Here is a 13,404-nt window from a genome sequence, read left to right as displayed (position 1 = left end):
TAATAAAATAGTAAATTGTTACCTCATAAATTTAAAATTAATGGACAATTAATCTAGAAATTAACTTTTTTTAATTTATTTATTCCATAACTTATCCAATTAGCCTATATTTTTCACAAAATTCAAGTACAAGTGATAAAAATAATTAAATATCTATACTTTGATTTTTTCTCATATGGCATTTTCTTTTTTTTCTTTTATCCTTTTAAAGTTTTTAGAAAGCCATTATTTAATCTTTTTTTTCTTCTCTCTTTTACTTTATTTTGTTATCGCCAACAACTCCGATCATCATTCACTAATCACCACAATCTCTATTACTATCATACAAATCAGACTCACCATCGCTGCTGCTCTACCTCCTTTGCTTAGGACGACTTTATGGCTTTATTGCTACTTAGAGCCAAGCCGGCTTTAGGCAAAAGAAATTAATTGTCTATTATAGATAATGATTAAACAAAATGATCACAATCTGCCTCCCTAAACCAATACTTGATGATCTGATCCTACCATTACTGGGGGCTCCATTTTTCTCTACAATCTCACAAATAATCAATGCTAAGTGATCATTTCTTTTTCTCTTTCACATCTTATAACTAGAAATTCTTTTCATATTCCATATTGAAGCCGATTAGAAGAATTTTATTAATGAGAAAACTAAAGAACTTGGCAAAAAAGACAGACCGGTCACTAAGAACACACATGCATTTTGCTGCAGTGATTATTAAAGACATTATGAACATCAAATTCTCATAGACAAACTCAAAAAATGATCACTTGGTGAAATGTGCTGATTTCTTAGGGAAGGGTGGAGAAGTTCCAACTCTATCTAAGGGCCAGGACAACCTGAAAAAGGTAAAAGCTTTGATTTTGTGAGCTTCTCTTGGAAGCATATAAGAAAGCAAGGAAATATCACCACTGCCTCTCCAAATATCATATCTAAAGATTAAACAAAATTATCACCACTGCCTCTCCAAATGAATAGTTATTATGTATGTTCTGATGATCCTATCATTGCTGAGAGCTCCATTTCCTTCAACAAAATCAATACATCCCTTTCATAAATAGTCTCACATCTCTCTATATATATAACGTGTATTTTAATCCTCTTTCAAATTCCCATCTGATTCAAAATAACTCTGCATTCAAATGTTCAAAACATTTCCTTTTCAATGGCCACTCTGAATTGATAAAAGAAAAAAAAAAAAAAAAGGAAAAGAATGACTTCTCTGGTATATAAGGGGAAAACAAAGAAGAAAGAAACTCAACAGGTTAAAGACATTGTAGACATCAAAATTCCATAGTCAACTCAGATGGACATTTGGTAATGTGATAAAAATGCACAATCCAGCTCATGCATATAATTCCATTACCCACCACGGACTGATGTGTCATTAGTGATCGGATTCACCCGCATGACATAATCTGGGAAAGCCAGAAAGTGGCTTGGGATTGATTCTATGTTCTGCAAATCATGACCAATTCCAGGAAGAGCCAGGGCCAGCATGACGGAAGATATCAAAAATGTCTTGCATTTCATTCAATAACAGCTGCCTCAGAACCGAAATGCACAAGCAGCAAAAGTTTCCAACCTTCAGAAAAGCTTCAGCGACCTTGTATAATTTTTCGCATTCAAGGAAGCCCGAGCACTTCATAACATCAATTTAATTAACTGAAGTGTATAGTACACGATTTCTCAACTTTGTTGATTAAGCACACTTGCAATTGTATTTCTAACTTCATTGCACAGAACTTCAGGATTGCTTCCTTCTACCGGCTTATGAATAACAACTTTAACAGACCCTAAATTCAAGATGCTCTCCATTCCGGCAGGCATGATTTTTCCAGTCCCCATGAGAGTAATTGGGACTACAGGCACCTTAGTTTTTGCTGCAACTGAGAATGCACCTTTCTACACATCACCAGAAACCACCCAAAACAAAATAGAAGAATTTCAATATAATGAGTCTTTAAATACTCGGCAATATCATTAAAATATACAGCACCAAAATCTTCTAATGCTTTGTCCAAGAGCATCCAATTTATATTAATAAATCCATGTCCCATTGGTTGTGAAGAAGAGGGTGCATATTCCCTTTATCTTCTTGGATTTCCCCCCTTGCCCCCAACCAACACCCCCCCCCCCCCCCCCCCCCCCCCCCTTCTTTTTTCTGGATTAAGAGAATTAGCCAACCTTTATCTATAAAATACATTATCATGGAACGATAATAATCAGATTCTAGCATGACCATACCTTGAAAATACCTAATTTCCCATCTTTACTCCGTGTTCCCTCTGGGAAGAAAAATACAGAGGTCCCCTTCTTTACTAGTTCTATGCATCGTTTAAGACATTCCTACACATAACAGAGTCGTCAGAATTTCAAATCCAAAGTCCAATAACACAATCAGAATTCACTAAGAAGAAAAGAGAAGGAACCAAGGAATTCAACTAAAACAATGATAGAAATGCGGCTTACCAACTGGCTTCTGCTATCCATGCGCTTCAAAGGAATGACACCCAGCATAAACATGGCCCACCCGATAATGGGAAATAGAAATATCCCGGTCTTGCTGATGAACTTAAAGCTTCTACCAAGAGTGAGAAGCGTATATATATCTAGAAAACTCTGGTGGTTTGAGACATACACAGCAGGAGCATCTGGAGAAGGTAGATTCTCCAGTCCTTCAAACTCAATTTTAAAAAATGGAGCAACAGTTATCATGGCCCAAATCTTGGCAATGAAAAATTGGGTTTTTCTTCGATATCGATCCAACAAGAGCACAAAAGGGTGTTGTACCAACATCAGCACAAACAGAAAAATCGCAGCAATTGCAGTGACAGCATAAAAGCATATTCCCCTAACTTTTGCCCCTAATTTTATATCTGCACTTTAGAAAAGTTTTTCAGAAGACAGATTAGCATAGGATTGAAATTTGAAACTGAATGAAGGCAAATGTCTGAAAAAGACTCTCGAGAGAGACCTGATAAGGGGTGGGCAGATTCAGGATTTGCATTCCCCACAAGTTCAGATCTTACAACTGTTTTTCTTGGCAGCTTATTTCTTTTATGCAGTTTAGAGTCAAAATGTGGCCAGTTGAGCTCCTCTGCCCATGGTACTGCCACAAGCTTCCTTGGAATGCATAAAGAGCCACTAAAAGCAGCTGGAAAAAACATAATATGAAGCACTTTAAAAGCTGTAAACTGATATAATCAAGCAACTAGAGGACTGAAAGTGCAGAAGGTAACAAAAAAATCAGAAACCATTTTATTACCAAGCAATAACTAAACAACAGATAGAAAGAAACCAACATAAAGATGCTAAAGTTGGTATGAGCCACAAAGTTGCATAATTTCAAAAAATTTATATGCTTTGAGACTAAATATACCGTTTTAGATTACAGCATTACATAGGATAAACAGTTCATGCAACTAGGACTATAATCACTTACAATTATTTGTACTTCTCATAATTGCTCGCTTAACTGGAGAGGATCCAACATGCAGCCCTTTATGCACAGAGGACTGCGATTAGGAAAATGTAAACAACTAAATTAAAAAGCAAGCTTCAAGGGTGTAGAAAAGTCAAAGGTTTTCTAAGTTATAAGATATCAGTAATCCAAGACATTAGATAGATAAAAAAGCAAAACCATAAATATGGATATAATAGTATTAAGAGAGAGAATCACTAATCCAAGACATTAGATAGACCAAAAAAAAGCAAAAGCAAAAAGATGGATATAATAGTATTAAGAGAGAGAGGGAGCGGGCAAGAGAGAGAACAAGAAGAAGAACCCATCATGACTTCCTAATTCCCAACTTCAAATGGTATAAGGTTGATCTCTTAAAACAATGCCCAACAATAAGAATCTAACAAGAAGAAATAAAAACATAGGGTTAAGCTGGCCAGAAGGTTAATTAGGTGTAAGAAGACATGTGATGCTCTTCCATTATAAACCCACCTCTCAATCCTCTTAAGCACAACTTCACCCCATCATCACCCAAAAGGGAGAAACTAATGAAAATGTAAGCCTATAAATTCACTAAAAAGAACAGCAACCGGAAAAGAGAAGGTCATTTGACAAAAGAATTGTGCATAAACAATTTCACTAAAATCTCCATTCACAAAGAACCATCTTAATCATTTTGACTTGCAAGAATATAAATACCAACCAATAATCATGATGCCCTCCATACTGATGCAAAAATAAACAATCTCTTCGAATTCATTAAACAAGGCATCACGATACGGACATATCCCTCCACTCACCCCACACCAGAAAAGGAAGAAGAAAATGTCGCCATGTAGAAGCGAAAAATACTGGAGAAAAAAGAAGAACTGGCGTGAGAAACCTTACACACTGTCACTATGCAAGCAGCTAGGCCAAAAACATATTATAAAAATAAGCCTAATTATAGCGATCCACCCACTAATACCAAATCTCTTCTAATTCCTTAAAAATCTTCTCTCTCATCTTCTTCTCCCAACAAATTAATAGACAAAAGATTTTGAATCATGATGCAGTTGCTCTCGGAAATGAATAAAGTTGTGTTATTTTCTTTATACCAGGGTACTTATTACGACAATAAATTGATCATATAAGGCAATTGTCATTAATTAATCAGTCACCATGTAGAATCACATACAATAGACCTGATACCCACTAACCAATCAAGAAAAGTAAAAAGAAAAAGTATTCCTATATAATGAAACTACTAGGTACCACAAAAGAAAGAAAAAAACTGTGAGTAGAGAGAAATACCAGCAGCGAAGAAGAAGATAAAGCATGAACACTCGATCTTTTATAACCTGAAAAAAGAAATTGGGATAAACAGTAAAGAAACTAATCAAGAAACTATAGAATTCGTGCACACATCAAAAGAGAGAGAGATTACAGAGACGCAGAGGATTACTATGAGTCGGGTGGAAAGCGAGTTCCATTTCAATGCAACTGAAAACTGAGAGAAATTGGTATTAGAAGAGAGAGGGCCTGGTTCGATTTAAATTGAATCTAATAAATGGCTAAATAATTGCTAATTTCGAGGTATTCGTTTCCCCTTTTTCAGAGTCTACGAAATGCCATAACTTTTTGTTGCGGCTCTGGATTACGGTGTCGTCTTCTTTGTTTTATTCTTTCTTACAAATTTTCGATGCTAATATACACTTTAGTCCTTATTGCTTCAAAATTAACGGTCTTGATAATATATAAAATATAATATATATTATAGTGCGTGCATTATATAATAATTTCATATAATATAAAAATATAAGGGTTCAGATGTAATTAATGTAACATTATATAAGGGTTAAAGTAAAGTTTATTAATTAATGGAGTAAGGTACTAAGCATGTTTCCCGAGCTTTGGCACCGCGAACAGATATTTAATGTTTATGGTAAAGTTTTAAATTTAAATTATTTTATATAGTAATTTACTTTGCATTTTTATAAAGAATTTTTGCTCTCCCTTTTAACAATAAAAAGAAAAAGATATACTAATTATTATATATTTAATATTTGATAAAATAATTCGAGAAACTATTTTTATTCTTATCAAATAATTAATAATTTTATTATTTATCAATTAGTCAATCTTAATAAAATCTTTTATAATTAAAAGTTTTTAGAGATAATAATACAAAAAATTAAAGTATGAACAAGTAAAATTAATTTTACTATTATTAACAAAGAAGAATACCATTTTTAAAACTGTATATTTTTTTTCTCCTTTTGAAATTACATATTAAATTAAGTAATAAGCATCTAACTTACATTTTTTTAACAAATCTATATATATTTATTTCTGAAATTTAAATTTTATTTAACATGTATGCTGAGTCACGTAAAATTTTTATTTTAAAATATATATTTATTTTGACACATACGATTTAAATTTATATATAATTTTATAAAAATTTTATTAATTTATTAATTCATAAGTTATATTTCTAATTAAATATTAACTGTATTTCTAAGAAATAACATATTAATTATACTTTAATATTATTATTAATTAGTAAATACTTTTTAATTATATAATATAATAATTCTATTCTAAGAAATAACATATTAATTATATGTTAATAAATTAATTTTATAATTAGATAATAATTCTAATTTTAAAAAATAATATTTTAAATATTAAATTCAATAATAAAATAATTTCTAAATATAATAAATTTTAATTTTAAAAATAATAATATCAATTATATTGATATATAATTTATATAAAATTAATAAATAAATAATTTCAAAATAATTCTATAGTATTACATTAATAGAATTTTAAAATCTTAAAAAAATAAAAAATTTAGAATAGTTAGTTTACTATTATTTAAAATTTCAAAACTTAATATTAAATATTAAAATTTTATTAAATAATATACATCAATTTAATTTTATAATTAAAATAATAATAACAGTCATATAACATAAGAGTAAATGATTAGTTAGTACTAAATTTGTATTTTGAATAAGTTGATCTTGACTATCTTATTGATGTTTAACCGTCACAAAATTATGAAGCTAATATTTTATATATTTTATAATTTTTATTTTATTAAATATATTAATTATTAGATGGACAACTATATTATAATTAAGAAAGCTATATGTGTAAATATATTATTTTAACAGATGAAAAATATATATTAAATAATATTAAATAATTAAATATGTATTAATTATTAATATATATATATATATAACTCGCTAAAATTCATCCCCCTATTTGTTCTAAAATTTTAAGAGATCCAGAAAAAAACTTAACAAAAAGAAAAGAAGAAGAATCATAAGAAGTAAATTACATATTGAGAATTAATGGTAAGACAAGACAACGATACCATGTAACAAAAAGCACAACATAAATGATCAAAAGTTTCAAATATAGAAAACCAAAAAATGTTGAAGGAAAAATATGAGGTCTTCTTGTTCTTCTTCTACTTGTGAGGACGGGTGTTTTCAGGGCGAGAGACGCCAGTAGCAACCTTGGCAACATCTAATGCAGAAGCCTCAGGTTTCTTGTTGGAGTACAAAACAAAATAACCGATGGTAGCAACACAGATAACACCTCCAACAGCCATTTTTGCTGGGCATTTTGATAAATTCTTGCGCTGATGAAGCACCTCTGTAGTATGTTGTGCTGCTTGATCTGGTCCTGCCATTTCTTTTTCTTTCTTTCCACTAATACTTAGTCACTTAAATTTTTTAAGTATGTTTTAGTTAAATGGGTATTCCTGTGTTCAGAGAAGAGGTTATGAATGAAACTTTGAGCAAAGAAATAAGATTAAGTGAAGACATATAAGGCTAGCAGAAGAAATAGGAGGTGAAAATGGAAGAGGTTGAAAATGTCAGGGTTGACTATTTATAATGGTTTTCAACCACATATGATTATTGCCTGTCTTGAAGGCTTTTTTCTTTTTCTTTTTCTTTTTAGTGCCTTCTTTAGAATTGACATTAATTCCATATGTAATAAAAATGCAGTAAGTTAACAAATGTACTAATTAGGATGGTACATTTTGGTTGAGTCTCTCTGCCTGGGTCTGTCTGGTTCCGCCTAAGCTAACTATGGCTTTACAAAAATTTCGTGATGAAAAAGAATTCCTATAGTCACGTTTAGCGAGAATTATTACCATTAATGACCCACTTTTTTCATTTTCTTTGAAAAGAAGAATATTAATATGTTATATCCTGCAACTCTAATAAAAATGCTTTCTGCTTCCAGAGAAATAGTATTTCATACCATGGGAGCTTTAATTCCACAAATCTATTAAAATCTATAACCCCATTAAAAAGAAGAAAAATAAAAGAAACTATAGATAACTATATAAAATAAGTTCTTCCTTCACATGTTATTTTAGTGAGTCTCTAATTTTTGGGTCTAAAACCTTTGAATATTTTGAAAAGAAAAATTAGTTAAGCAACCAACGTTGATTTGACACAGTCAAGTCCTAAATCATTTTTCTTCTCACCTTACCCATTTATAACCACCCCAAGCCTCCACCTTACTTCAAGACAGGACGAGCGATTCTCCAGTGACTTGAAAAAATTGAGAATGCATGCTAACTTACTGTCAAATGGCGTGAATGGAAGAGAAGGCAACAGAGATATTTTAGTGATGTTCGAATTTGTATTTTCATATTCTTTTTATTTGTTATTTAATATATATTAGTAACAACTTTATATTTGGTCCGATCCAAAATGTTATTGTTTAGTTGAGAAGGTTTATAATTTAATTCTGCTATAACAAGCGTTTAATTGATTTTTCTAAAAAGTTCAAGCTTTTTTCTTTTTTTTGGGTCTTCGGCCTATTTTTATTTTTTTTTTATAAATCAGTTTAAGCTCAAGCAAATGTTGGTTTAATTCATTGAAGACTTAATCTTTTTCTTCATTCCAATGAAACATTTGAATTTCTAGTAAATTTAATTCCAGAATAAATATATGTATATTAATAATAATTTGAGTCTCTAAATTAATAGCTTCTTCATAGTCTATAATATGATACTGTAGAGTTTGAAATAATTGGCATTTCAAAAAATGTCTATCAACTCAATATTCATATGCATCTATCCAACAGGGAACAGGGAACAGGAAACAAGGAGCTATTACAACTTATATTATATATACCTGTACCATCTTGTCTTTGCTAACAGCACCAAGGTGAATTTTTCTAAAAAACAGGACAGGATCATGGTAGATTAATACTAGGCAAATTGGACCTTCATATACTTTCTGGCTCGTTTCCTCCGTCTCTATTTGCGAATCATATGGAAGTTTCGTCTTTGTTTGTCATCTTTGTTTGTCTTTGCAGGTTGGAAACCAGATAAGATTGTTAAAGTTTGCAACAGAACAGTGAGATTGACATAATAACATCATTTGAAGACAGGTTTCCAAATTCTTATACAGTAAAGACAGCAGTACCACTTGTTACATGTAAGCTTATGGATTCTCAAGATGTAAACATGAAACAAAAGGCTTAATTAACTCATGCTTCATCCATGCTTTCACAATATCAGGGATAAAAAATACGAGTGTCGATAAGCATGTACACATGAATGCTCCTCCTTTTACAATGTTATATTTTCATTCTCATTTAGTAACAGGGGAAAATGTGTGAAAGATACAATACAACCGAATCAGGTTGGATAAACCATATTCTGGAAGAGCCCTAAGACGGTAAAGTTGCAACTATATTTTGAAAGAATCTACATTGTCTTTACTCTCAACATGCGCTTTACAATTACTGTAGGAAGAGGTGAAGAACAATACCTCAAACAACCATTTCAGCTTCTCTAACACTGGAGGGTATCCCAATATCCAACCTCATGGTTGATTTGTACTCTTCCGGCACAATTGCACCAACCTGAATGCAAATTTCCACGACAGCAGGGGCTTGTCCGTAGAAGTTCCTGAGCTCCCGATGCAATGGCTCATTTATATTAGGAACATGCCACACATATCTTGGTGGTATCAAGTCATCAAGCACTGCTGCTTGCCAACCATGTTGCCCATTTCGTTGTTGGTGCTTGTGGGCCCCACAGTTCTGTGCTTTGTGCCCACTGGGTCCTACGTGCACCTCTGGACAATATCCACAAACCCTCACATAGTATACCTTCATTAGCTTCTTGGCTCCTTTCCTCATCTTCTCCCATGCTCGTAACGTTTCATCAGCAAGAAGTTTTATATCTTCTTCATCAGATGGGGCTACTATTTCTGAGTTGGATATTTCAGTTAGTAGTGGCTTGTCATACTCTTCTGGAATAGGGTCTGGCAAGTCACTTTCATCCGCATCAACAAATTCGCTTTTACTAATGCGAATAATTGGCTTTCTTCTCCTCTTTGTGGGATATTCAGGAATATTGACACCAGCTTGGATGCAGAGCTCAACAACAGCAGGAATTCGGGGGATTGAAAATCTCTCCTCATGAGGGATACGCTTCCCTAGGCGGTCAAAGAGGTGGTAGGCTTCTATAGGCAAAAGTACATCTTCAATAGCTGCATTTGTCCACTCATGATGGCCCTTGCGGAGGGTAGCATATTTTCCTTTACATGACTTGAACGGATGTCCCACAGCTCCCACATGGATTTCATTACACCACCTGCAAATGATAGACAGTGACTGAGAACAGTTGTCATTGCACCTGGTCATATTTGGTGCAAAGCAAATATTGCTAAGCAATAACATATCATAAGCACAGACATCATACTGGCATATTTTGTTCCATTACGATGGTAGAGGAGAAGTTTTACTGGAACTATCGGGGGAACCAGAACATATTAGACTAAGCATTGCTTTAGTGAATATGTTTATAATATTTTAGGGAAAACCAGAGCAGGATCATAGGAAGTTCAGCTAAAGCCAACAGCCAATAATGACAAGTTTAGAGGAGACTGTTGAGTTGAATATTGCTTGTAGTTATGGTTGATCAAGATGGGATGGAAGAGGGGGATGAAAATTACCCACAAGCATGCACAGGCACCACTTTCAACAATTTCTTGAGATTGTTAATTAGTGTAATCCTTGCATTGTATACATCATAAGCAAGTGGTATAAGACTTTTAACAACCATGCCGTTCTTTGGAGGACTGCTTCGCCCTTTAGGTTGGCCTTTGCTGTTCTTGAGCCTCTGCTTTAGTCTCTGCCTTGCAGCTCGTCTTAATTCCACAATGGGTACTGGAAAAGGCTTCTTCTCCTTCCTTGTATAATTTCGAGGAAAATCAGAATTTTGGGGATGATATTCACTTGTGATGACCAATGCATGTGGTTGCCAAAACTTTCTTGAGGTAATTATAGACTTCAGTTCATGTCTAAGTCTACTGCTTCCGTGCTGCAAGGTATGGATTAAGAGTTAAAGAGCAGAAGTATACAGGAAACATACATACCGCAGACTTAAGAAAAATTAATGATCAGCATTCTCAACCAAAAAGCTCAAACTTGATTACAACTACTTTCAAGTTGGAACTATGATATACATTGTCTTAATCTCAACAGTGCCTACCAGAAAGCATAATGGAATTTACAGTGATAAGGTTCAAGTTGCTCTGAGCTATTTTCCAATCTGCTAAATAACCATAAGAACTTTGATGGCCTTGTTTCTCTAAACCTAAGGCATAAGGGTGCTTGATGAATTGCAAGGGTAGAACTTTCACATATATGGCAACAATATTTATGTCCAGATGATTTAACCACCATAATAGTTAATAAATGAATTTATTGTTTAAGCTACTGCCATAATAATGTCTTCATCTCGTCATTGCTCAATCACTCACACCTAGATACTGCTGTAGAATGAAAAGCTTTAGACTTTAACCACTGTTGTAAGGACAAATAGAAGCCATTTTTATGTTTGTCAACAAGATAATTACTTCTACACCAATACAAAGATGAGGCACCCTTAAAAACAATTATAATGTTCTGGTCATTGTAATGAATAAAAAATGGAAAGGCCCTACTTAATAAACTTTCACATCTCTCTCTCTCTCTCTATATATATATATATATATATATATATATCCAGCTACCTAGGTAGGTAGAGCCTTAAAGGGATGGTCAGTTATTGAAGAAAAAGTTATCAAAGAAGTTCCTATCCTGGATGCTCAAAAAGGGAAGGTAGGTTGGAAACATTTTCCACTAGGCTCTTTTTAACAATCCTTCTCTCGCTATGGAAAAATCTAGTATTAAAGTCTATGCATGAGTTTGCATTTCTGAGCAAAAGAAAACAGAGAGACAATGACTGTGTCTATGCCAATTCTCTACTCTGCACATCTCTGTTTATTTCCTACAAAAAATAAGTGTCAGAGAAAACAAAAGGTTAGTAGATTAGAGCACTCAAAAGAAGAGCTATTAAGCCTTTCAATCAGTGAAAGCAACCATGAAACTCAAATGAGATTCGGGATTTTTAGAGTGATATCGTGGAAAACACAAGAAAATAGCCAATGGCATGAGGATCTAGAAAACCATGTGAACCTATTTATAACCTGATGCGTCTATACTAACTGCAATCTAGCTGAGAGTAAATTGATTCTAAATTATTCTGTAAGATCATAGTATTCAACAGAAGCTGTGTAGATACATATTTGTTCGACGATAAAGGACAACATGTGATGTATAACTAATGCGCTCCTCAGCTGCAGAAGATGGACTCCATCTAAACAGTAATTAGCAATGAATGCAAGTGATATAGAGCAAAGCACAAATGAAAACAAGTTAGATGCCCTAATAGGTTTCACATTCTCAAATTCCAATATGATCAATTATACTGTAAGATCATAGTATTCAACAGAGCTTGTGTAAATACAACATATTTGTTCCACGACAAAGGACAACACTCATCTCAACATGTAATGTATAACTAATGCGCTCCTCAGCTGCAGAAGATGGACTCCATCTAAACAGTAATTAGCATCGAATGCAAGTGATATAGAGCAAAGCACAAATGAAAACAAGTTAGATGCCCTAATAGGTGTTCACATTCTCAAACTCCAATATGGTTAATTACTCCGACTCTCACAATTAACAACTATGCAAAATAAAACAATGCCAACAACTCATAGTGATAATTCTTAAAAGGGTCAAGATCATAACCAACAACAACACCCCTACCCTCTACCCCTGTCCAAAACACAATTTCAATTCAGACAAACTAAAATATCGTCGTCAGTAAGTAGGGAGTAATGCCTATGAGCTAAAGCAGTCTAAAATGAATAAAAGTAACAGCAAATGAATTCCAATAAATAGAGAGCTGAAATGCATTGGCCATGTAGCTTTCGAATTGCTTGTATATTATTAATAAATTGTTGCATATGATTTAAACTCAACATTTGCATATAGATTAACCAATAAATGTAACAATTATCAAATGCAACTTCCAAATATTCCAATTCTAGTAGGTAGAGAAAAAAAAAAAAAACCATCTGAACTGAAATAAAATATGAATTACCTGCAAAGAATCAAGGGAACTGAGACCTGGGTAGAGATTAATTTTGAGAAATTGTGATCTTGGTTTGTAAGAGACCATGAGAGCCTCTATTCTTGGAGGGAAAACAGTTAATTTACCATCAAACAAAGCCATTTTGCAGAACAGGAAGCGAAGAGAAAACTGCAGAAGTAGTTACAGTGAGCAACTGAAGAGTAACTTAACAATCTCTTACGAAGAAAAAGAGAGAAAGGTGAGTTCTTTTAGCCATTGGTGGCAAGACTGCAGTGAAGAATGGAAAAAAGAAAGATTAGATTTTTAGCAGATACTACAAAATTGGAATAAGAATTAAAGATAATTTCTTACAGGGAGTACGTGGGGCGGTTCGGTTTCTTTGGTTGGGTATGGGTAATCATGTCGGGTATCCGCCCTTGTACAGGGCCAATTTTGGGAATTGGATTCATTTTTTTTTAAATTAATAAATTGGATAAAATA

At 33.1% G+C, this 13,404-nt stretch overlaps 2 protein-coding genes across 8 annotated transcripts; both read right to left on the bottom strand.

Moving 5' to 3' along the window:
- Window positions 1–1,091: 1,091 nt before the first annotated feature.
- Window positions 1,092–5,128, bottom strand: LOC8264823 (1-acyl-sn-glycerol-3-phosphate acyltransferase BAT2, chloroplastic). 7 transcript variants are annotated; one of them, XM_048372244.1, is made up of 8 exons: window positions 4,894–5,128; window positions 4,761–4,807; window positions 4,171–4,318; window positions 3,450–3,506; window positions 2,982–3,161; window positions 2,477–2,883; window positions 2,252–2,353; window positions 1,092–1,909 (listed from the first exon to the last, which is right to left on the bottom strand). In XM_048372244.1, exons 1-8 carry the CDS (start codon window positions 4,937–4,939, stop codon window positions 1,694–1,696), a joined length of 1,203 nt encoding a protein of 400 aa, XP_048228201.1. In that variant the 5' UTR covers window positions 4,940–5,128; the 3' UTR covers window positions 1,092–1,693. The 7 variants fall into 7 exon arrangements, with proteins under 7 accessions (XP_048228201.1, XP_048228202.1, XP_048228203.1 ...); XM_048372245.1 differs by having other exon boundaries at window positions 4,912–5,128; XM_048372246.1 differs by having other exon boundaries at window positions 3,450–3,522; window positions 4,268–4,318; window positions 4,894–5,127.
- Window positions 5,129–8,500: 3,372 nt separating this feature from the next.
- Window positions 8,501–13,240, bottom strand: LOC8264825 (APO protein 2, chloroplastic). Its single transcript, XM_025159155.2, has 4 exons — window positions 12,934–13,240; window positions 10,454–10,821; window positions 9,263–10,092; window positions 8,501–8,796 (listed from the first exon to the last, which is right to left on the bottom strand). The coding sequence occupies exons 1-3, from the start codon at window positions 13,063–13,065 to the stop codon at window positions 9,264–9,266; spliced, it is 1,329 nt and encodes a 442-aa protein (XP_025014923.2). The 5' UTR covers window positions 13,066–13,240; the 3' UTR covers window positions 8,501–8,796; window position 9,263.
- Between the last annotated feature and the right edge of the window lie 164 nt (window positions 13,241–13,404).

The sequence above is a fragment of the Ricinus communis genome, chromosome 3 (assembly GCF_019578655.1).
Source record: "Ricinus communis isolate WT05 ecotype wild-type chromosome 3, ASM1957865v1, whole genome shotgun sequence".
NCBI classification, from domain to species: domain Eukaryota; kingdom Viridiplantae; phylum Streptophyta; class Magnoliopsida; order Malpighiales; family Euphorbiaceae; genus Ricinus; species Ricinus communis.
This window is presented reverse-complemented; position numbering and strand designations above follow the sequence as displayed.